The 25,120-nt window shown below is 41.6% G+C and overlaps 2 protein-coding genes across 2 annotated transcripts; both read left to right on the top strand.

Annotated features, from left to right (window-relative positions):
* On the top strand, nt 1-4,064 carry LOC134620905 (serine/threonine-protein kinase Kist-like). Its single transcript, XM_063467256.1, has 7 exons — nt 1-281; nt 1,956-2,153; nt 2,260-2,354; nt 2,433-2,509; nt 2,666-2,764; nt 2,897-2,985; nt 3,718-4,064. Exons 1-7 carry the CDS (start codon nt 267-269, stop codon nt 3,862-3,864), a joined length of 720 nt encoding a protein of 239 aa, XP_063323326.1. The 5' UTR covers nt 1-266; the 3' UTR covers nt 3,865-4,064.
* A 9,886-nt stretch (nt 4,065-13,950) lies between these two features.
* LOC134620010 (4-trimethylaminobutyraldehyde dehydrogenase-like) lies at nt 13,951-23,500 on the top strand. Its single transcript, XM_063465875.2, has 11 exons — nt 13,951-14,107; nt 14,664-14,809; nt 15,835-15,964; nt 16,055-16,189; nt 20,612-20,808; nt 21,959-22,099; nt 22,196-22,384; nt 22,513-22,600; nt 22,684-22,825; nt 23,021-23,133; nt 23,217-23,500. The coding sequence occupies exons 1-11, from the start codon at nt 13,966-13,968 to the stop codon at nt 23,309-23,311; spliced, it is 1,518 nt and encodes a 505-aa protein (XP_063321945.1). The 5' UTR covers nt 13,951-13,965; the 3' UTR covers nt 23,312-23,500.
* Nucleotides 23,501-25,120: the final 1,620 nt, after the last annotated feature.

Genomic DNA, 25,120 nt, shown 5'->3' with positions numbered 1-25,120 from the left:
TTTATTTCTGAAATCATGTGATCAGGAGAAATAATATAAGTTTTGTTTTATCTGTATTTAACTGGAGAAAGTTGTCGTGCAGCTTATGAGGATAAGGTTTCCAAGGAAAGCCCTCTGACAGGATGCTGATTCCCACAACAAAGTACATCATGATGGAGAAGAAGACCATGCTGAGGCCCAGCAGGATGGCTCTTTCCTCTCCTGCCCTCAGAGCTGTCACTGTCTTCCTCCTGTCCAGGACCTCATATTCACGAATCTTCTGGTAGATGGATCTAAAAAAGGTGAGTATTGATGATGATTGATGAATGCTCAAATTGTAGTCCACCATTGCTGGCAGAGGTGCTGACCCAGCTGTGAAACATACAAAAAGTAGTATTTAAGAACCAACGCACCCTGCAGGATATGATTTCTGTTCTCTTGAGAGTTTTCTGGCCAGCTTCAGAAGGTATTTCTAGATTGGTCTGTTGGTTTTTCAAGAAATTGAAAAAAGAAAAAAAAACAAAACAATTTCACTCTTTGCTTCTCCAAAGTGTGAAATGGACACGGTGGACTGGCGTGTCTATTACACGTTATTCCACATATTTTGACAGTAGCCCGTGGTGACAGCTATCACATGTAGACAGGTGTCTGCAAAGCTCTATGTAGGACCGAGGCACAACCAAGCCAATCCCATTACTCTGTCCATGGCAGATTCAAATCCCTAACATGTTGCATTTGCATTTTTCCCCATCCTGACACTGTCAATAGTCTCTGCAAATGACAAAAGTTAATGATTTTAATTTGTGCATGTCTACTTTTCAACTTAAACTGTCAAAAGTTGGCGGCATTTCTCATAGGAGTAGTTTCTACTTCTATTTCTACTACTAGTTCTACTTCACTTTACATTACAAACTTTTGCAACATTATGCGTTAAATCTTTTATTACCTTCTAAATACATTGGACAGTAACATAGTTTTCTTTTCCTAAAACATGAAGGGAAGGATTCATGTTTTGCCATACTGATGTACTGTGTCAAAACCTCATTCAAGCAGCACATAATGCCATCTGCTGGTCAAACAAATATGCTGCACGTATTGTTACTGCGCTACAACATAAAGTGACGTATTGTGGGACATATTGTGTTTCAAACAAGGAAACCAGGTGGGTTTTTGTTATTATTCTCAATATTTTAACCTCAACAATTTATTCCCTAACATTAAAAAAAACATGATGCAATTACTGAAGTTAAAGATGTGTCTTTTTACAGGAGATTTTCTTTGACTTTAAATATTGTTCAACAAATTGTAAAAAATCCAGAAAAAGGTGGAAGTGGTGGAAGATACAAGTTCATTCAATAGTGAGTTTGGTACTGATTAGGTGGGTTTTGACCAGTTTGTGTTGGCCACTAGTCTGTGGTTTCTTGCCATTGTTGCAGGATGTGTGCAGGTGCAGATGAGACTAAAGAGAGGTCTAGGTGTTAGCAGACATGGATACCTCAGGAGACTTTGCGTGGCAGACTTAGGGCGGGCGAAAGAAAGCTGACAGCCAGTAGCGAGCTGCTGAAAGCAGACCATGAGAGAGCCTGAGCAATTTGGAGATAAAGCAACTGTTGTTATTCCAAGCTTCACCTTATGAAGGCATTGAGAGTTTTTCCTCTTATTGACAGAACTTCTTAGGCTCTCTGTTTGTCTTCTTGGTTGGAGCTGAACCAACTAGCAATTGAGTTTAAGCTTTTATGAATCAGTCTGTATCAATTGCATTTAGAGCACACCATTTGAAAAGAAATAAATGCACTTAATAGAGATGACTAGAAAAAATGTTTTGTGCTCATTTTGTTTTTATGTTAGCTAAAGATAAAATCATTATTAAAATATGAATAAATCGTAATGATCTAGTGTGTATTTAGATCTGAATGTTAATAAAAGAGGAGCAGGGATAGCTCTGTTTGTGAAATTAAGACATCCTTATCTTGCAGGATGTCAAGTACATCCAGACAGACGGGTACCGCGCACCGGAGGCTGAGCTTCAGAACAGCCTGGCTCAGGCGGGGGTGGAAATGGAGGGAGACTCGGGCTGCACGGCCGCCGTCGACCTGTGGAGCTTGGGCATCATCCTGCTGGAGATGTTCTCAGGAATCAAACTCAGAGACACCGTCCGCTCGCAAGAGTGGAAGGTATGGCAAAGCTCTCCAAGTTTTAAGCAAAGAAAAGTCTAATAACACTGACCTTTGGTGCAATAGAAAGACATGAGCTTACAAAGTATGGTTTCCTGCCCTGTAGGATAACAGCGCTGCCATTGTAGACCATGTCTTTGCCAACAACAGCCTGGCATGCCCTGCCATCCCCGTCTATCACCTCAGAGACCTTATCAAAAGGTAAAGACTCATCCACTAAACAGTGAAGTCTTATCATGATGGCTCCGGTTGTTGACTCATGTTACTTTGTGTCTGCAGCATGCTTGTCACCGATCCAAAACAAAGATGCACAGCTGAAACTGCCCTGCTGAGCCCATTCTTCAGTATTCCCTTTGGTAAGTGTCAATATTTGAGACATTCACCAAGATAAACACAACTCTCTGGTGTGTTTTATACTTAGGTAGGGGTGTGTGTGTGTGTGTGTGTGTGTGTGTGTGTGTGTGTGTGTGTGTGTGTGTGTGTGTGTGTGTGTGTGTGTGTGTGTATAACAGCACCTCACATTGAAGACCTGGTTCTGCTGCCTTCTCCTGTTCTGCGTCTGCTCAACCTAATCGATGACAGCCACCTGCACAATGAGGATGAATATGAAGGTACAACAGCATGTTTTTTTCTTTGATTTTTTCCATATTTTTGTGCTGCTTCTATCCTTCACTGATTTCTCAAAGCTTTATTATTCCATCGCTTGCCTCAGTTAAGTAAAAATGTCGGATTGTCATTCCCAGATATCCTGGAGGACATGAAAGAGGAGTGCCAGAAGTACGGATCCGTGGTTTCTCTGCTCATCCCCAAGGAGAAGCCAGGGAAAGGACAGGTGAGTCTTTTTGTCCTTCTAAAGGTGCTTTTTAAACTTTCCTTCTAAACCAGGGGTGCTCAATCCCAGTCCTCGAGAGCTACTGCCCTGCAGCTTTTAGATATGTCCTTGTTCCAACACACCTGAATCAAATGAATGCCTCGTTATCAGGCCTTTGCCAGACTTGATGGCATGCAGAAGAGGTAATCCAACTATTTGATTCAGCTGTGTTGGAGTAGGGATGCATCTAAAAACTGCAGGACAGTAGCTCTCGAGGACTGGGATTGGGCACCCCTGTTCTAAACAAATACAGCTTTTTCACACCTTTCAAATGAATTGAAATCTGAGAGGGTTTTAATCTTCCGTCATTTTGCAGTTGCTGTATTTTATTAAGAGAAGCCTTGAAAGAAAACATTACAGTTCACACTTCCTTTGCTGCTGCAGGTTTATATTATAACATGACCGATCTTTTGTTTATTTGCAGACTTTTCATCTCACTGTATATAAATGTATATCTATAAATGCAGTTCAGAAGATGGATTAATAATGCAGTCATTACAGCAGAAAATGATGACACATTTATTTTAAATTTATTTACCTTTATTTTAGCATGAAGTCCCATTAAATCAGATGTTTTATAAAGGAAAATTGTTTGCAGCTCATTATCTAAATGAGTTGAAAGCATGTATTCAGCATAGCTGTAAAATACAAACAAATGCACCCACTAAATCTTCATTTCCCTTCTGTCCACAGGTGTTTGTGGAGTATGCCAACTCCAGCGACTGCAAAGAGGCTCAGAGGCTGCTGACAGGCCGCACCTTTGATGGAAAGTTTGTCGTGGCTACCTTCTACCCTCTGAGCGCCTATAAAAGAGGTTACCTCTATCAGACTGTCCAGTGAACTTTTAAATCCTCAATTTACACCTCAGCATAGTTTGCATGTTAAAAACACAACTGCAAAGGTCACCAATGAGTAGCTGCCCTGCAGTTTAAGCTCTTTCAGATATGAGTGAGTGTAGTTCTGCATGCAGTTTTCTACAGCAAATCTGTGTTTCATGCAGAGTGCAAACTGAGCTGTGGTGAGCCTCCGCCTTCAGTCTGTGTGCTCCTTTTTTTATCCATCCAGTGCTTTAATATATACTAGATCTGTCTCATTTAATATCTGTTAGCCAGAGGCCTGCGTTCTGGGGACCGCAGTGCCTGTTCGAGCGTCCGTATCACTTTCATTCACTCATAAAACCTCCCATCAGAGTTGCAAGATGAAATATTACAGCTCTGCACTGCATTTAAAAACTTCTAAAGGACATCTCACTTGATAAATATATAGATAGAGACATTATTTCATCAGCTTTATACAGAATGCTGCTAAAAACATGTAGCAGATGTTAAGTAGTAATTTAAAGGGAGTTTTATGCATCAGACTCGAAACTAATGACAAAAACACCCTGAAAATCATACCCCTTCAAAGTGAATATCTACTGTGGTGAAAGCATTCTATTAATATTGCCTATTTATATATCTTTTTAGGTTAAACATTTTAGAGGAAATGACATGGTACCAGGGGAATATCCAGGTGTCTTCTGCCTGTTTTCAGGGAGATATTGTTTGACTAATGGCGGAGATGAGCCCCCGGTGGAGGAGCAACAAACATTAGAGCGTCAGGTAGTGGAGTTTTTTGTGAGTAAAAAACTTCCCCTGCATAGCAACAACATCGCGGCGTGTTATACCCTTCCCAGAAAGAATGCCAGGGCACCTCCAGCAATAGCAGTAAAATTTGTGAATCTAAAAAAAAATTGAGCTACTGAGGCAGTCCAGACAACTGAAAGGGTGTGGAGTATATGTGAATGAACATCTCACGAAAAAGAACGCCGACATTGCCAGACAAGCCCGTATCATGCGTAAAGAAAAAAAAATCCAAGCAACATGGACAAGAAACTGCAAAGTGATGATAAAGCTCAACGGAACACCAGAAGAAGCCAAGGTTGTAATGATCAGGGATCTTCATGATTTGGACAACTACGGGGGATGATTACACTGTTGTGGTCGGACGGCAGAAGGTCTGTTATGATGTGTTTGCTAACAACTAGCCGAACTTATTCAATGAAAGACACTATTTCTGACTGTCGGAGGGGGAAAACGGCAAGGTATGAGACAGTCGACTGGAAGAGTATTAGTGTGAAGCTGCAGGTGGATATGGATCTGGGATCGACGGTGTCACCATTACGTGCGGAGACGAGATATAGATCTGAGCCGCAGTTATTTATGGATCAGAAAGAACTGTATAGCTATGAGTGGTTTCTCAAAATTTGTGGTGAATACTTGGGTATGTCATAAGGATAACAAATATTTAAAGAATACCCAATCACAATGACTGAAGATTCGGATTACAAATTACATGATTTTGAAAATAATATCGATCCAGAAAGGAATGTGCTTAATGCAATTAATGTTACATGCGAGTATTATACTGAGAATCAATTTAGGGATAATGTTGACTTAGGCAATACATTTTCATTAATTCATTTTAACTGTAGAAGCCTCTATAAAAGTTTTGTTCTGATCAATGATTTTTTGAATAATCTGAAAGGCAAGTTTAAAGTGATAGCATTATCAGAAACGTGGATAGATGAGGAAAGGGGCTGGGACTTTCACATTGATGGGTATGAATTATATCATATAAATAGATCTAATAAGAAGGCAGGAGATGTGGCACTTTTTGTTGATAGTGATTTGAAATGTAAACAGGTTGAATATATGTCTGTGGCTATTGATGATTTAATGGAGTGTGTGACAGTAGAAATAGAAATGGAAAGAAAAAGTAATATAATTGTTACTTGTATGTATAGGAGGCTTGGGACACTGATAGAAACATTCACAGATGTAGCAGAAGATTTATTGAGCAAGGTAAAGGGAAATAAGACATTCTGTATTTGCGGTGATTATAATATTGATTTTTTAAAAATGTCCAATCATAAGGCATCATCAGATTTTTTTGTGTTATTATTTGGAAGAGGGTTCTACCCTTTGATTACTAAACCTAGTAGAATAACTGAAAAGTCAGCTACTTCAATTGATCACATTTTCATTAATTGCTTGGAAAGCAACATTATAAGTGGTCTTGTTATAAATGACACAAGTGATCATTTACCTGTTTTTGTTACTTTAGATTATAAAATGACACGAAAGGAGGAAGTGTGTGTGGACAGATATATAAGAATTAGAAATGATGATGCAATAAATAAGTTCAGGCAAGATCTTATGAAAGAAGATTGGAATGAGGTTTATGTAAATGACGTCAATGCTGCATACGAAGCATTCTTAAACATTTATTTGGTTTTGTATGAAAATCACTGTCCACTGGTATTATATAAGCAAAAGAAAAAGAAAACTACTGGTAAACCATGGATAACAAAAGGACTAGAAAATGCATGTAAAAAGAAAAATAAACTGTATAGAGATTATTTAAAGCTTAGAACAAAGCCTGCTGAAATGAAATATAAAGTTTATAAAAATAAGTTAGTATCAATTATCAGAAAGGCTAAGAAAGAGTATTATAATAAATTATTTTACAAAAACAAAAATAATGTTGAAGGTACGTGGAATATCTTAAAAAACGTATTGGGTAATAAATATACATCTTTAAATTTACCTACTTACTTTAATAAGAAAAATAAGGTAGTAAGTGATATGAATGAAGTCGTAAATGAATTTAATTCTTTTTTTGTAAATATTGGGCCTAACCTGGCAAACTTAATTAGAAAACAGGATGATTCAGAATGGAATGACGAATGGAAAGGAGATAGCAGAGTGGTACAGTCTATGTTTTTAGGGGAAATCACTGAAAAAGAAATTATAGCTATTGTAGCAAATTCTAAAATCAAGACATCCACTGACTGTGATGGGTTAGACATGGTCATTGTAAAAAAGACCTTGGATTGTATAATCAAACCTCTCTGTTATATTTTTAATCTCTCATTTTATACGGGTGTATTTCCTGACCGAATGAAAGTGGCAAAAGTTATCCCTCTTTACAAATCAGGAGACAGACATAGTTTTAATAATTATAGACCAGTATCATTGCTATCACAGTTTTCTAAAGTGCTTGAAAAACTCTTCGCACAAAGATTTGATAGTTTCATTGAAAAACATCAACTGCTAAGTGAAAGTCAGTACGGATTTCGACGGAACAGATCAACAGCAATAGCATTAATGAATACTATTGAAGACATTTCATCAGCAACACACAATAATAAATATACTATAGGGGTATTCATTGATTTAAAAAAAGCTTTTGACACTCTGCAACACTCCATCTTGATTTCTAAGTTAAGTACTTATGGTGTGAGAGGAATAGTATTGAACTGGTTAAGCAGTTATTTAGATAATAGGTTTCAGTATGTGCAGTGTTTAGGCAACTCATCTGATAGAATGAAAATAATATGTGGGGTCCCTCAAGGTTCTGTTTTAGGACCAAAACTTTTTAATTTATATATAAACGACATTTGTGATGTGTCAAAAATGTTAAATTTTGTTTTGTTTGCAGATGATACAAATTTTTATTGTTCCGGAGAAAACTTGAAAGAATTGGTTAAAATTATGGTTATTGAAATGAAAAAAATTAAAAAATGGTTTGATGTAAATAAGTTATCACTGAATTTGGAAAAAAACTAAGTTTATGATATTCGGAAACTGAGCAAAGGAGGAAGAGATAGTATTATCTATAGAGGGAGTATTAATTGAAAGAGTGACAGAATTGCGTTTTCTGGGTGTAATAGTGGATGACAAGTTAACATGGAAACCTCATATTGAACATGTTAAAAAAAAGTTGGCTAAAAGTATTTATATCCTTGGTAATGTAAGATATATATTAGATTACAAGACAATGAGAATATTATATTTTTCATTGTTTCTACCATATCTGAGTTATTGTGTTGAAGTATGGGGGAATACATATGTGACTAATATGAAACCATTATATTTATTACAGAAGAGAGCGCTTCGAGTTATGCATAATGTTAAATATAGAGAACACACTAATAGTTTGTTTATAAAATCGAAATTATTAAAACTAGAAGATATAGTGAAATTACAGACATTAATTATTATGTTTAGGGCAAAAAATAAAACACTACCTCTTAAGTTACAAAGTTTATTTGTATTGTGTTCAGAAAATGGGGACGGCAGAAGGAAGTTTTATTTTAAGCATCGGTTTGCTCAAACCACACAAAGGCAAATGTGTCCAACAGTCATAGGCATAAGAAACTGGAATTCTCTCGATGATCATCTTAAGTGTTGTACAAATGTTTCTCAATTTAAAATCTGCTATAAGAATAAAATGATAAATCAATATGAAGAAGTTGAAAATAACAGTTTAATTGTAGAAAAAAATTATCCTTTTAGTTTGATATTTAGTGGTATTGCTCATTGTTGAGTATATTGTTCTGTTTGGTTTGGTTTGTTTTGTTTTGTTATGTGCAGAATATTGTCAGAGTGTAATTTTGGTTGCCTACTTGTATTGTCACAGATAGGGGCAGGTGTCAATAAGAATTTGTTCTTCTTCCTGCTCCTTTTCATGCATGGAAACAGTGTTACTTTAATTGAAAGGAAGGTTGTGTATGGGAAATGAATTACTGCTGTACCATGTGTGAAATAAAAATGAAAATGAGTATTATTATTATTATTAGAGTTCCATGTTTCTGTTTATTCGTGTTTCTGGATTTGTGTCTGACGTTTAGCATTGAGTTTCATGTGCTATATTCTGTCTGCCTCTCAGTGTCAAGTCTGCGTCTTTGTGTGATGGTTTCTTGTTTCCTGTTTTATTGTGAAGGTCTGCGTCTCATGTGAGTGTGTTCAGTTTTACCTCGTCTCGTTAATTACTCCCAGCTGTGTCCCCCACCTGTGTGTAATCTCCCTGTGTTTCTCTGAGTGTATTTAAGTCGTGTCTTCTGTCATTGTAGTTGCTGGTCTGTCTGTGTATCCACCGTGCTTCTTCTGTGTGTTCTTCCTGCTGTCCGTCGTCATTTACCGCTGCTCATCCTCCTTCATGTTCATGTCCTGGTTTGTGTTTTGTAGTTTAGTTGTTCCCAGTTCAGATAGTCTGCCGTTTTTCTATTTTGTACTTTATTTTCAATAAACCACCTTCACACCCTTACAAGTGCCTGCGTTTGGATCCTACTTCATCATCTCCACACGGCTCACTCTACTCGCTGTGACAGTTTTGTAGTCTGGAGCCAAAGCATCAACCAGATATTGGATGCAGATGTGTGCAGTGGGGCATTGGAGATTACCCTGAACAAGTGGTGTAAAGCCACTGCCTGGAGGATATTTGTAGCCTCTTTCATTATCACTTTTTTTTTTTTTTTTAAGACAATCTTGAGTTGGTACAGTCCGTGTTGCTGTCATCACTGTTTTTAAATCTTGCACATTGTGGCTTTAAAGGCTGTGCAGCACTGTTGCAAGGTGAAGGCTACTGTACTAACTAGATAAGGTTTAATATATGACAAGCTTCCAGTGTGTTGGTGCGTGATCCAGGTGATTGTACACTGCCAGCCCAGTGTGGTAGCACTTTTCATACTAAAGCCAGTTTCTTGAAATGCTGCTTTTTGCATTATGAGGAAAAACAAAGAAAACAAAACATGTAGCCTTGTGATAAAGATTTCCTGGAGCCAACAAAGTTAATAATTTGCATCTTTTAGCAGCAGGTTTTGGTGTTTTTTGCAGTGGAATGTGTTTTTTGTTTTCTTGGTTTTATTCTTTTCCATTAGTGGGTTTATAGTAAACACCAAGACCGCTCTGAAAGTCTTTTTGAAACATCAGACAATTTCTACACAAGTGCCCTATGACATTCACAGGCTAGCTAACCAAAATGCTGCTACGACAGCTGATTGTGCTACAGCTGCATGTGCTTATAGCTGAAGCCTTTGCTGATGCCTTATGAAATAACCTCTTTCCAGCAGTTTTAGTGTCCACACAAATTAAAGTGGACTGTTACCAACAATAACCTGGAACAAATCATTTTTCTCTATTCCTTCATTAGTTGCTCACTGCTAATTTTTCTTCTTATAGCTTAAGTAGCTATTAATCAAAGGCTCGGAGCTACACTGACAGTGCAGGTGTTAGCTGCGGTAAACACTAATGCTAATAATGCAAGATTCTAGAAGTGAAATTCCCGTTATATTCTTCATGTTGATTTTGATCGTGAGCTGTAATTTTGTAACCATCCAAAGCAGACTGGCTACAGGCGACAACATTATGAAGCAGTGCTGTGTGCTCCTGTAGAAAGCAGATAGCAACCTTGTTTTAACAAAAAAGCATTTTATTCATAGTACAGGGTAGGCCATTTATATGGATACACCGTAATAAAATGGGAATGGTTGGTGATATTAAAGTCCTGTTTGTGGCACATTAGTATATGTGAGGGGGCAAACTCCTCAATATGGGTGGTGACCATGGTGGCCATTTAGAAGTCGGCCATCTTGGATACAACTTTTGTTTTTTCAATAGGAAGAGGGCCATGTGACACGTCAAACTTATTGGTAATGTCACAAGAAAAACAATGGTGTGCTTGGTTTCAACGTAACTTTATTTTTTCATGAGTTATTTACAAGTTTCTCTTTGTTCACAGCCATTGACATGTCGAAGAGGTTAACACGTGAGGAGCGGATCGAAATTGTGTTGATATCTGGTGAACGCAGTAACCGGGTCATTGCAGCAGATTTCAATGCAAGACACCCTACGAGACCACCCATCTCCCATGCTACAGTTAGCAAACTGCTTGCTAAGTTTCGTTAAACTGGTTCAGTGTTTGATTTGCCAAAATGTGGACGCAAGAAAACTGTCACTAATGACGAAACATCAGTGGCTGTCCTAGCTTCATTCAGCAAGAGCCCACAGCGTAGCACTCGCCGCATGTCACTGGAGAGTGGCATTAGTCGAACATCCCCTCGGCGGATATTAGCTACTCACAAATGGCACCCTTACAAACTCCAGCTACTGCAGCATCTCAACGAGGATGACCCAGATCGGCGCACAGAATTTGCAGAATGGGCAAAACAAAAATTGGAACAGGACCCTCAGTTCACGCAGAAGATTTTGTTCAGTGATGAGGCAAACTTTTATGTGAATGGTGAAGTTAACAAACAAAACCACCGCTATTGGTCTGACACTAACCCACATTGGATGGATCCCGCCAAGACTGTTGGAACATCAAAAGTGATGGTTTGGTGTGGTATATGGGGTACAACGATAGTGGGTCCATTCTTCATCAATGGAAACCTCAAGGCCACTGGATATTTGAAATTGCTACATGATGTGTTTCTCTCTTTGTGCACTGCCTGTGCTGGCATTTCTCCTGCAGTGTTGCGATTAGTGTGTGAAGAGTGGGAGAAGAGGGTTGCATTGACAATCCAACACAACGGGCAGCACATTGAACACATTTTATAAGTGGTCAGAAACTTGTAAAAAACTCATGAAAGAATAAAGTTACGTTGAAACCAAGCACACCATTGTTTTTCTTGTGACATTACCAATAAGTTTGATGTGTCACATGGCCCTCTTCCTATTGAAAAAACCAAAGTTGTATCCAAGATGGCCGACTTCTAAATGGCCACCATGGTCACCACCCATCTTGAGGAGTTTGCCCCCTCACATACACTAATGTGCCACAAACAGGACTTTAATATCACCAACCATTCCCATGTTATTACAGTGTATCCATATGAATGGTCCACCCTGTACTTTGAACTCTACAGATCTAAATTATTTTCACTTTTGGACTGCGAAACTTGCACATTGACTGCTAGCGAAGATTGTCACAATACTAGAATTTATTGAGTATATACTCAGGTAACTACTAAATGCCAACTACTAAATAGCATTAATTCTTTCCTCTCTGATACTAGTTAAGAAGAAAAAGGAAACCATAACTGAATCTGCTGGACGCAAACAAAAGAAGAAGAAGATTGGTAAGAACCCTGTAAACAAATCTGTGTTCTGCTTTTATGATCAGCCCTTCTCCTCTGGATAACAGTGTTTTGTGTATGATTGTGTTGCAGAAAGGCACGAGGAGAAGCTGAAGAACAACAACAGAGACCTGTCTATGGTGAGAGATGTTTTGTTTCCAGTTAATATGCAGCCCAGGCTTAATGTCTGATACTGTGGTTGTCTAGTTATCGTAGTTTAGTGAGGTCATTCCATTTAAAGCCAACTGAATCTGAAAAAAGTTCCCACACAACCCCTTCAGAATGACCATTTTGTTTTCATTTCAACAACTGTAGCATATTTTTTGTTCTTAAATCAGTTGAGAGGCGGGTCAAAATTTTGCCCGCTGATCATTCCAGTCAAATTTGAATGTTTATAGTTTAATTTGAATGTTTATAGTTACATGAATGTGTTTATTCCTGAGTGTTTGTTTTGTAGGTGCGGATGAAATCCATGTTCACCATTGGTTTCTGTTTCACAGCTCTCATGGGCATGTTCAACTTGGTGTAAGTTACTGCAGGGTAAAATACTGTTTCACATTTTGTTAAAAAGCTTTCTGTTTTCATACAAAAAACACATCAGGCAAAATATAAGAAAGTGTAACTTGTCCAGTCCATTGCTTTAAACAAGTTCCCTTTTTGCCTTTTTATGTTACGTTCAGTTTCGATGGAAGAGTTGTGGCCAAATTGCCATTTGTGCCACTGTCGTATATTCAGGGACTGTCACACCGCAACCTGCTGGGCGAGGATTACACCGACCGCTCCTTTATTTTCCTCTATATCCTCTGCACCATGTCCATCAGACAGGTAACGTCTATACTTTTACCGTATGTCCTGGTAATTAGTTACTTTTATAATATTGTAACTCAGTTACTAACTCAGTTACTTTTTTGAAGATGTAACTGGTAACTAAACTGTAACTAATTACTTTTTCAAAGTAACCTGAACAACACTGGTGAGCACTGAAGTGCCCATGGGTGGTTATTTTCAAGCATTATCTAAATGATCTCTAGAACATGAAAGCTGTATGTATAGAATCAACATACAAATCTGGTTAAAATGAGGTTTGTTCACTTCCTCGATCGTAATGTTTTAAAGAGCTTTTTAATCCCTCTAAGTTAATGCTTCTGCCTGGTTCTCCCATAGATTTCCATTTAGGGCTTGTGTTGTTATAGCTTGAATGTGTTAATATGCTTTTGTTTTGTATGATTTGGCACCCTCTTGTGGCCACAGTTGGTACTTGGGAAGCTTGTTATGCCGAGCTAGTTTGATACAAGTGCGCAGTAGAGGTGAAACCTGTGCCCACGCACATTACATAACCTTACTATTTGATTTGTGATGCATGTGTAATGCGAGTAATGTGAAGAATAATGCTAGTTCACTGAAGGTTATGTTTAATTTAGGCAACTTTAAAAATTTATGCTATTGCTGGTTGTCATTAAAACTCGGTCTCAGTTAATATATTATGCATGCTCAGTGAATGAGAAGGTAATGATCTGTTTTGTGTTTATTTAGTTTCACAAAAGAAAAAGAGAAAGGAGAGACAAAGAGGAAAATGGATAAAGGATACCATGTATAGAAAACTCAAAGTAACATGACATTGTAAACTGGAGATGCAGACCAAAGTAAAGAAGAATCTGATTTGAAAGCATTCTCTTCTTCTCACTGTCTGTCGAACTGGATAATCTAAGTCAAACCCACATCTAGTGAGAACAGAACAATACTGTCTTTGATTCTGCTGCCGGTTCTTCTATTCTTTACACACGTTACACTGCCAGTATTAACGAATAATTCACCTTGTTTTAAAGATCATCCTTCCGAAATTGCATCTGTTGTTTTGACCTCTTAGTCAGAGTGATTCAGCAGAAATGAGCCGTACACGGGGGGTGGTAGCATGAAGAGGGCGTGGTGTAAATCTTCATAAGTGTCTTGCGTTTGCTATCATTTCCAGTCCTTCTGCACATTGTTGCACATCTGTTTACCAACTTTATCCCTGTATCCCTGCAGGCACTTTGTATCTGGAAATGGCCCAGTCAACCCTCGACTCGATGCCCGGAGCCTCGACAGGGACTGTGGTTATCACGGAGCTTCTGAATTTCTGGGGTGGAAAACGAGTGAAACCCAGGGAGGAGAAAAACGCTGAGCCCGTGTTTGAGCCTGCAACTGGTGAATATACTTCTCTTTAAAATCTGCTTTAGCCTTAATGCTCCTGCTAAGGACACGTATTCTGGGGGAAACAAGTGATGGTGGTTGAAAGGCCTGCAGTTTTTCTGGAATTATTTGAAATGTTCAGATACATGGCCAGAAATGCTCAGACTTTTGTTAAGCAGTGTAACAGACATTTTGCCTGAACTGTGTGCAGACGTGTTGTGCTTAGTAGACAAACAAAGGGCTATTTTTTTCCTTTACTTGATATTAGTATAAAGTTGACTGAATTTCATGCTTTCAGGTCATTTATAAAATGAATATGCAGAGTAATGACAGACAGGCATCAAAATATCCGAAGATTAAACAATGCAAGGGTCTGCTTTACATTTTAATGTTGCACAAAGAAGATCACTACTGTTAGTGAGGGTGTTTTTAATGATTCAGGTTAAAAATGTCAATGGTTGGAAATGGAAAAGAGATTTGATGCATAGAAAAATGCATGGTGTAGAGGAAACCAACTCGCCTTTCATTCGTAGCTCAGCTCTGTAACCTGGTGTTCTTCTTGTCTCTGCAGGCCGGGTCCTGTGTCAGATGGTGCCCTGTGGGGCTGAGGAGGTGGACGAAGCCATACAGAGTGCCTACGCCGCCTACCAGAAGTGGAGCAAGATGTCAGGCATGGAGAGGGCTCGGGTGATGTTAGAGGCTGCTCGCATTATGAGGGTGAGACGGTCAAGCTGTTGTGTAATAACCACCAGCAGTCCAGGAAACTGTCTAGTTCAGTGTTTGCGCAATATAAATAGGAGTTGACTGTTGGAAGCCTGCAATAAGACATTAGTTATTCATGAAAATGCACTCCTCCCTCCACTGCTGGCCTACATCAAGTCAGTCTTTATTTGTCACATGCAAAGTTGTGCATTACACGTTGCGTGTTACATGTACAGTTACCTGCAGACCCCTTCCGACCATACATACATAGCACAAATATTCACATTGGGAAGACAGGTCAGAGAGAGGTAGAATGTAAGAGAAACAAAGAGAAATACCCAACATCAGGGACAAGAGCAGAAAAAAAGATGTCTACTCAAACTGAGCTCCTAGTGGGAGAGCAGTTTGAGAACAGTAAAAAAAAAAAACCCAACTCAGCACAGAAAAGCACATGGATCTTCACATCTTACACCATGTAAAAAGGACGTGACATGGGTGGGGGGTATGAAGGAGTGAGCCAGTGTAGACAACAGCCATCCTGTCCTGCAGCTATTCTCCAGCGCGGGATGCAGACCCGCCGTCTTCATCGGGTGGAAGTAAGCATCGAAGGGGAGTGAGTGTATGTCTGTGTCAGTGTACATGCGTATGCGTGTGTGTGTGTGTGTCCCGTGTTATATTGAGAGAGAGTGTCCTTTCACCTGGTTAAGTGAAAGTCAACAGTCCTACAGCCGACACAGGTGGCCTTTTAAGGATGGGGTCAGAGAGTCACAGCACAGTCTTGTAATCTGGGAGAAATTGTTGTTCCAGCCAGCCATTCGACCTTGGAGCCATTCGGCCTTGGAGCCATTCGGCCTTGGAGCCTTCTAGCTGGCCCCGGGCAGCCGCATTTGAATCAATTTAACCTTTTTTGTGTCTATGCAGTGACAGAGAAACAATACAATCTTAAAACAAGACATCTTGTTCCACATAATTACTGAAGAGCTTCAATTGAAATAGTTCTTTTTTTCCTTTATACATATTTAAAAAAAAAAAAAAAACAGGAAAGGAGGGAAAAAATTGCGAAGCTGGAAGCGATCAACAATGGGACAACCATCACTGAGTCTCTGTTGAATATTGACATTTCCTGGCAGACCATTGAGTACTATGCCGGCCTGGCTGGTACACTTGCGGGTGGGTGCACCAATGCTTCTGTGTTTGTCAAAAGGTGCAAAAACCTCCGTTTGGTATTGTTTTTAACATTGTGCTGTCGTTTTGGTGAAGGCCAGCACATCCAGCTCCCTGGAGGAACATTTGCTTACTCTAGACGGGAGCCACTTGGTGTGTGTGTGGGAATCGGTGCATGGAACTTCCCTTTCGTGATTGCAACAATGAAGTCTGCTCCTGCTCTGGCGTGTGGTGAGTTTTATAACAGCATGTGTATCATCTGCTGTCAGTAATCTGTATAACAGAGGATTGTGATATATACTCAGTGTTGGGAAGGTTACTTTTAAAATGTATTCCACTACAGATTACAGAATACATGCCCCAAAATGTATTTTGTAACGTATTCCGTTATGTTACTCAATGAGAGTAACGTATTCTGAATACACTGGATTACTTAATATATTATCATGCTTTTTTATAACTACATGAATGTACTATTGCTGTGTGATTTATTACTATTACTGAAGGTTACTCGCCATACCAATACCAACTAGATTTTTAAATCTTAATATAAAACAAGTAACAGTAGGGTGGACATTAGGTAAGGCTGCACTTATGCAGCGATCTCGTATAGAAAACTAGGAACAGAATTTATTCCATTTGACAGACTAGTTACACAATATGGGATCAACAAGAAAAGATTTTTAGAATATCAACAAATTAAATCCATAGTAAAAAAGAAATTTAAACCCGGTCAAGTTGAACTACAAACACCATCAAGTGTGGTACAATTTCTTACTCTTAAAACCCCAAAATTACTTTCCAAAATATACAGAATGCTTTCTAAAACAGATGAATCAATATCACTTCCTATTGCAAAATGGGAAGCGGATTTATCAGTTAACTTAGACCAAAACTTCTGGTCTCAGATATGCTTAAAAACCTTTCATTTAATTAGAAATCCCAGTCTTCAATTAATTCAATACAAAATACTACATAGAGTGCACTATACAGGTCATCAGATGTTCAAGATGGGCTTTACGTCTACCAACAACTGCTCACACTGCCAAACCAATTCACCGGACAATTATATCCACGCTCTTTGGTTCTGTCCACCAGTTCAGAAGTTTTGGCGCGAGATATGTGAAGACTTATCAAAGTGTCTGAAATGTAACATTCCAGCTTCCCCTTTAGTGTGTTTGTTGGGCAGCTTAGATAATGTCACTACAGAAAAGAATATAGCCCATATGGTTTTCACTGCCCTATGCATAGCCAAGAAAACAGTCCTCATGAACTGGAAAAATAAAAATAATCTTAATTCTAACCAATATAGAAATTATCTATTAGATTACATTAGTCTTGATACAGCCTCTGCCACCACATCAGATCAATTGCTCTGGGCTCCTTTGATCAGCTCCATCACCTAGTGGGGGTGGGGGGTCATAGTTTGGTCCCACCTTCGCTGTTGTGATTGGTGTGGGGGTAGGGACAGGCTTGGGGCGTCGGGGGATTCCCCAGGAGCGTCTTCCTTGGAGGGCTCAACCCGGGGTTGCGGTCATGGCCTGTTGAGGGCTCTGTTGGCTCTTAGGTGATGGTTTCCTCGTGGCTGCGTGCAGCGGGGCTAGGGGAGGGTCTGTGCTGACGGACGTGGGTTACTGACCTGGTAGCCTAACTGCCCCTGGGTGGGTCCGGGGCCGGCGGGGGGTTCTGGGGGTGCTCCGTCTCCGGGCTGGGGCCCTGGCTGAGCCTTGGGGGCTTGGGTCCTGGTTGGTGTGTTGCCGGAGTTGTGGGCGGGTGGGTGTATGGGGGCTCAGCCCTGGCGCAGGGCTGGTGGGGGGTGGGGTGGGGGGGCTGTTACATCTAGCAGGAGGTCTGCTCTCTCCAGGAACTCACTCTGCAGGAGAGGGAGATATAGGAGAGGTGGAGGAAGAACTCAGCCTGAGTGTCTGTTGTCTTGTGTAGTCTGGAAGATGAGTGGATGACTGGGTGGGTGCAGTTTTCTCTGTGGTGGGGTCAGGTGGGCTGTCCCGGGCTCTGTGGGGCCGGGCGGTGCTGCTGAACTGGGCCCCGGTCCGGATGGGCCTGGGCCCCCTTTCCTGATGGGTTGCAGAGTATGGGGGTGCCTACTGGGGTCAGCGGGGGAGCTGGCCCCAGGGAGGGGCCACTTGCCCCTCCCTTTCTTCCCTCCCCATCTCCAGCTGCCTCCCTCATCCCGCTCCACCACAATCACCCACACATGCAGGGCCTTGGGATAAAGGTGTGTCACCAGAGTGCAGGGGAGGCAGTAGTTGACATGTGCAAAACAGTGGCATTAATGTACAGTATGGAGTGCATAATGTTGAAGTTCCAGTAGTGAGGGTGAGGTGTCTATGACGTGTTCAGCAGTCTGATGGCCTGATGGAAAAAGCTGTCTCTCAGTCTGCTGGTACGGGACCAGATGCTGCAGAACCTCCTTCTCGATGGAAGTAGTCTGAAGAGTTTATGGCTGGGGTGACTGGAGTCCTTGATGATCCTCCCCACTTTCCTCAGGCACCGCTTCCTGTAGATGTCCTGGAGGGAGGGAAGCTCACCTCCAATTATCCTTTCAGAGCACCGCACTACTCTCTGGAGAGCTTTGCGGTTGTAAGCGGTGCTGTTGCCATACCAGGTGGTGATGCATCCAGTGAGGATGCTCTCAATGGCACAGCGATAGAAGGTCCTGAGGATGCGGGGGCTCATGCCGAATCTTTTCAGTCTCCTGAGAAAGAAGAGGCGCTGCTGCGACTTCCTCACTGTTCTGTTTATGTGTACTGACCATGTAAGATCCTCAGCCAGATGTACACCAAGGAAGCGGAAGCTGCTCACTCTCTCCACAGCAGCGCTGTTGATGTTGATGGGGGTGTGTACTTCTCTGCACCTCCCGAAGTCCACTATCAACTCCTTTGTCTTTGCGACGTTGAGGGTGAGATGGTTGTCTTGACACCAGTGGGTCAGGGCGCTGACCTCCTTCCTGTAAGCCGTCTCATCACCGTTGGTGATAAGACCCACCACTGTAGTGTCGTCCGCAAACTTCACAATGATGTTGGAGTTGTTAGTGGCCGTGCAGTCATAGGTGTAGGTGTGTCCGGGGATGGGCGTCCAGGTACGCACCGGCTTATTCCTGGTGGCTGCTTGTCTTGGCCTGGAGCCTGGGGCTCGCTCTGGCCCCTTCGGGGGTGGGGTGCCCTCGGCCTCTCGGCCTGGGGCTCGGTCACTCTGGCACAGCTGGCTGCCGGCGGAGCTCACGGGCACGTCACTGCAACCCCCCCTGGCTTCTGCTCTGCGGCTGCTGAGTGACCCCTCATCTGGGGCTCCCCTCAGCTCTTTCCGGGATAGTGGCACGGTTGCCCCTCCGTTGGTCTTCTGGATGTCTGGAGCCTTGATCTCCTCCAAAAAAAAGAAAAAAAAAGAAAACTATTCCGCATGTATATAAAACAGGTCCGCGGCTCCGAACCGTAGTAAAGGGACCTCTGGCTAATACGTCGGGTTTGTGTCGGGCTCGTAGCCAAAAACTAGCTTTACTTTGTTGTCTGGGTCAACTTTGCTAGCGAGAGACAGAGAGAGGCGTTGAAAGGCTGCTCCAACAGAACTTTTTGGCTGCAGTGGTTATTACTATATTTATATGCTTCCATCTCCTGTTTCTGCTTGGTGACAGCTCGTACTTTTCGACTCTCCTTTTTCTCCCTCCCTGGCGCTCACAGACACATAACGGGTATGGCAGTCCATTCTCCCTGCAGCATTTCTTCACATTATTATGAGACGCGAGATTGAGACACAGACATTTGAGCCTCATAATGCGTGTTTTGTTTGGGTTTCCAACGGCATGGAATTACCCAAAAATAGAGGGGACAGCCTAACATATGAAACAGGAAAAGACCACGTGTAATCCCTTTAATTCAACGAAGTAACTGTATTCTGAATACCCCCTTTTTAAGTGGTAACTGTAACGGAATACAGTTACTCATATTTTGTATTTTAAAATGTAACGGCGATACATGTATTCTGTTACTCCCCAACACTGCATATACTGTAGGAGAGGAGGGGACTGAAACAAGACAGATTATAAAAGATATACTTTGTCATAGATATGGGGAAAAAAACAAAACAACAAATGTCCGTCTTTGTCTGTGTGTCTGTTTTGTTAAAATATGCACATTTGAAAAACTAGTTCTTTTGCATGTGCTTAGCTTGAATAGCTTAACAGACAACAGGTTTATATATCATATTTTTAAAAAAACAGTAAGACATCCCCAGTGAGCAGTACTTGGTTAGGGTCTGTTAACAAGAAGAGCCGTCCAACACAACCAGGAAGGGACAACCATCAACTGCAACTTGCTGTGAGTGTGAGAGGCAAGAAAAGAGTGGAGAAAAACAAGTGTAGAGAGAGAAAAGCAATAGATTGGAAGTTTAAAATAGGAAGAGCCTGCTAAAAATAATGCAGCAGAGCCACAGAGCCTCTGTCACATCACTGATGAACATGTTATTCTTTTAAAACATTACTTTTGGCCTGTTTAATACTGCACTCTACCACACATTCCTATCAATTAGCCTGTTGTACAGTTTGTTTCTATCTGTTCGTCTTGTCTTGTGTGACCATTCACAAAGACAGCTCTGCAGGCCTTAACTTGCAGGATTTAATTGTGGTTGGGTTTTCAGGTAATGCCATCGTATATAAGCCCTCTCCAATGTCTCCGGTGACTGCTGTCATCCTGGCTGAGATCTACAAAGAGGCTGGGGTACCTGACGGGCTTTTCTGTGTGGTCCAAGGTGGAGCAGAGACCGGCAGCTTGCTCTGCCATCATCCAAAAGTTGCTAAAGTCTCTTTCACAGGGAGTGTTCCTACAGGCAAAAAGGTACACAGACCAGTACAGCATTGTTTCCCACACATGGACTGTAACTGGGCTGCCCAGATACACTGATGACCTCCCAAGTAAATTTTGTTCTTAGTTGCTTGGTTTTTTTTGACCTGTCCAACAGAGGAATGTGATCTGTTTACTAATGTAGAATATTTTAGTTTAGAACATAAACAGTATGATAGATGCACATAGGCACTGTGATGTCTCCATGTTAAGCATTAGCATTTTGTCTGATGCTATGATATTTTGTTTTAAGACAGAAGTCAAGCAGGTAGAATGCAGTTAGCAAGCTGCCAAAACTGAAACGGTTCAAAGAAGTCAATAATTCTTCTTCTTCTTCTCATTATTATTTTCAACCACGCTGTAAACTGAATTTAGTGCTGGGGAATTAGACATGAAAGATGGGAATGTAGGGTTATTGGCTCACTTTTGGAGTCACGTATTGGGGTATTTATTCTCCTGTGGGACACAGCCCCGACCTAGTGTGATTCGCCTGTTTAGCAACTGTTGATTCCTCATGTGCATTTCTAGTTGCGATTTTTGAACTTGCCAATAAAAGAATAACAGTCATCATCTCAGTATAAGAAAGAAATAATCATAGGATAAAATTTAAGAAAGATATGAAGTTATAAGAACTGACGTGAGGGAACGTACAAAGAAGTGAAACGATGTCAGTTACAAATATGTATGCCCCTAAAGAGAAAACTGACTGCAGAGAGGCAGTGGGGATGCGGGAGGATAAAAGAGTCCCAGTGTTTTGTTTCAGTCAACTGGTACTGCATATAAAACATCAGGATGCAAACACACTGTGGTTAACACATAATGCACCACACACAAGCATTAATGCCGCAGGCTCTACAAAGATTTTCTGCAGAAATCTAAATCAGTCGTCATCCTTAAGTGATCACCGGAGTTCCACCACTTCTGCATTGGCTTCACTTTTCATCTTTCGGGATGTTATATGAATTGGACAGACTCCGAGTACACCGCCCTGGAGGTGACAACAGTAGCCCTTGTTCTGCTCTGGAGATCTCCTGCAGGCTGGAGGGTCACCCTAACCAGCCTTAAAGATCTGCTGCTTTATTTTAAGCTAAAGGTGACTTTGTTATACAAGCCCACAGACCATGGTTGCTCTCTTTACTTTCAGGTCATGGAAATGTCTGCAAAGAGTGTGAAGCAGGTGACTCTGGAGCTTGGAGGGAAATCTCCTCTCATCATCTTCAAAGACTGCGAACTGGAGAATGCAGTGAAGGGGGCACTAATGGCGAACTTCTTGACACAGGGACAGGTGAGTCTGTACGTTGTACTTTTGTGTACTGTGCAGCGTGGTGAAAGACAGACTCTTGGAGGTTTTGGTGTATTAACTTTGTGCTGAAATATGCAGGTGTGCTGCAATGGGACCAGAGTGTTTGTACAGCGGGAGATCATGCCACAGTTCCTAGAGGAGGTAGTCAAGAGGACCAAGGCCATCCCTGCTGGTGACCCCCTGCTCGAGAGCACCAGGATGGGACCACTGATCAGCAAACCACAGCTGGAGAAAGTGCTGGGATTTGTCAGTCAGGCCAAGAAAGAGGTGCTTTTCATTAGAGGGAGTGAATTAGCTTTAATAGTTTGTGGTTTCTCAGTTAAGCACAAAGAATCTGTATTACTGTGGGTGTTCTTTAACGTAGATCTTGTAATTATTTATTTATTTATTTCTAGGGAGCCAGAGTGCTTTGTGGAGGGGTTCCCTTTGTCCCCAGTGACCCCAAACTGAAAGGGGGGTACTTCATGTCGCCATGCGTACTCGGTATGTCTAACACTTTGGTTAATGGTGGTACAGCACACGCACACTCAGCTTTGGTTTTTAACACACAAAGTCTCTCGACACAGATAATTGCAGAGACGACATGACCTGTGTGAAGGAGGAGATTTTTGGCCCTGTCATGTCCGTTTTGCCTTTTGACACAGAGGAAGAAGTGATCCAGAGAGCCAACAACACCACCTTTGGACTGGCCTCTGGGGTCTTCACCAGGTCAGTCTGTCGTGAGTCAGCAGTGTGGTGCGACAGTTGATGGCTTGCTCTTTTAAGATAATGAGTTTATTGCATTCTGTCGGCTATGGCTCAAGGTCTCCACAGTGCGGCCAATTCACTGCACAGTAGCAATTTCAAGTTGCATACTGACTGCTTTTCTCTGTATAAAAGTCGGTTCTTTTCCTCCTCCTACAGGGACATTTCTCGAGCCCATCGCGTGGCTGCGAGTATGGAGGCAGGGACCTGCTTTATCAACAATTACAACATCAACCCTGTAGAGGTGCCATTTGGAGGATACAAGATGTCGGGTAAGATGCTGTCAGCTTTTCGTGGTCCGTGTAAATGCTGCATTTCCTCAATAAATTAACCAGTTCTCTCCTGATCCCTGCAGGTTTTGGCAGAGAGAACGGCCAGGTGACCATCGAGTACTACTCACAGCTGAAGACTGTAGTGGTGGAAATGGGTGACGTCAACAGCCTCTTCTAAAGTTTTACATCGCTGTGCCAGAACTGTGACTACAGCTCTTCACTTCTCCCTTCTTACTGTGCTGGGCTGACACATAATTAATGCAGAGTGTGTGGAACATGATTTAGACAAGCATAGATCCCGAGCACTCCCCCCCCCCCAAAGTATTGAAGTAATCAGAAGAAAATTTCTGCCTAACAGCTGTCACATGTATGTACTGTTGTTTGGACAGCTGCTTCTTTGTATCAAAATAAAATTTTAGAAGCAAATTCTTTTTCTTTATTGCTTGTGAGTTGAACTGTATGAATATGCTATACTGAAATCACTTCAACAGTCATCTCAAGGTGCTTTATACTGCAAGGTAAAGACTACAATATTAGACAGAAAATGCCAACAATCAGCGATCCCCCTGTGGGCGAGATGAAGAGCTTCCTTTTAACAGGAAGAGACCTCCATCACAACCAGGCTTGTGGAAGAGCAACCATCTGCCCCAACTGGAAAGATCAAAGAACAGCAGACCAGCGGATGAAGTTAATAACATACAATACATGAGTGAAAAGAGCTGACTTCCTGTCACTTCCTGAAACTGGTTTTCAAAATAAAACGAATTTCAAAATAAAATTAGCTCACTACAAAAAGCGCCTATATTGCAATAAAATTAAGAGGGGAACACTCCCCGACTGGTATCTGTTAAGATGCCACATATCAGTACTCAAACCACAACATAATCTTTTCAGTCCTGGTTCTTTAAAACCATAACAACCTCCGTTATAGGCCTGAGGAACACTTTGGCCACTCCGTCTTTGACGACCCGGATCTTGATCTTGCGGACCTTTCCATCACCACCGGGGAAAGTGTTTGTTACAAGAGCCATGGGCCAGTCATTCCGACATGTACTATCATCTTTCATCAAGACAGTGTCACCTCTTTTGATGTTTGGGCTGGATTCTTGCCATTTACGACGAAGTTGTAGTGTCTGCAAGTATTCACGTTTCCAACGATTCCAGAATTGGTCGGCCAATCTTTGCACTTGGCGCCACTGTTGCTTATACAGGTCCTTCTCAGTGAACGTCCCTGGAGGAGGTGGAACACTCTGCTTCTGAGTGAGAAGCATTGCTGGGGTAAGTATCTGAGGGACGTCTGGATCTGAAGAGACAGAGACAAGCGGTCTGGAGTTGATGATGGCCGTCACCTCTGCCATCAGGGTGCACAGGATTTCGTGGGTCAAACTGGAGGAGGGAGTACGCATCAGCATTGAGTCTAGGATTCTCCTTGCAACTCCTATCATGCGCTCCCATGCACCGCCCATGTGCGAGGAGTGAGGTGGATTGAAATGCCATGTACATCCGCGATGGTTGGTGTATCTCTGAACTTCTGACTTCGACACAACTTTTTTGGAATGCCAACTCCTTGCAAGCACCACGTGGATACATGGTGTTTGCCTGGCAGAATGACGGGATGCCTTTCTTTGTCGCTTAAGTCAGCTAACGTCAACCTGCCTCCAACCTTTAGCAGACCATCTGCGTCTACGATCAGGTTGAGTTTCGTTAGAGAACTTCTCTTGGAAACATCAGCTCCCTTGGAGAGAGCATCTAAATCTTCAGGGAAAGATGCTTGTTGCACAGCAAGAAGAATCACTGTAGTTGCCTTGGACAACTCGTCAGCTCTGAGAGGTTTACGGCACCAATGCCAACCATTACATCTGTTGGTTCCTCGGCTGCTTGCCTTAAAAGAACAAACCACATGGATGAGTGTTGCAACTCCTCTCCGTATGGACTTCCAGGAAGAGAATTTTGTGAATCTCTCACAACCCAGCAACTTGTCCTTTTG

Source organism: Pelmatolapia mariae, linkage group LG23 (genome assembly GCF_036321145.2).
Source record: "Pelmatolapia mariae isolate MD_Pm_ZW linkage group LG23, Pm_UMD_F_2, whole genome shotgun sequence".
NCBI lineage: Eukaryota > Metazoa > Chordata > Actinopteri > Cichliformes > Cichlidae > Pelmatolapia > Pelmatolapia mariae.
This window is presented reverse-complemented; position numbering and strand designations above follow the sequence as displayed.

Coding starts and splice junctions, on each gene's coding strand:
- LOC134620010 (XM_063465875.2), top strand. CDS start 13,966: ATGGCCCAGTCAACCCTCGACTCGATGCCCGGAGCCTCGACAGGGACT. Junction 15,965..16,054: donor CCTGGCTGGTACACTTGCGG/GTGGGTGCACCA, acceptor GTTTTGGTGAAG/GCCAGCACATCCAGCTCCCT. Junction 16,190..20,611: donor TGCTCCTGCTCTGGCGTGTG/GTGAGTTTTATA, acceptor TTGGGTTTTCAG/GTAATGCCATCGTATATAAG.
- LOC134620905 (XM_063467256.1), top strand. Junction 2,154..2,259: donor TCCGCTCGCAAGAGTGGAAG/GTATGGCAAAGC, acceptor CCTGCCCTGTAG/GATAACAGCGCTGCCATTGT. Junction 2,986..3,717: donor AGAAGCCAGGGAAAGGACAG/GTGAGTCTTTTT, acceptor TTCTGTCCACAG/GTGTTTGTGGAGTATGCCAA.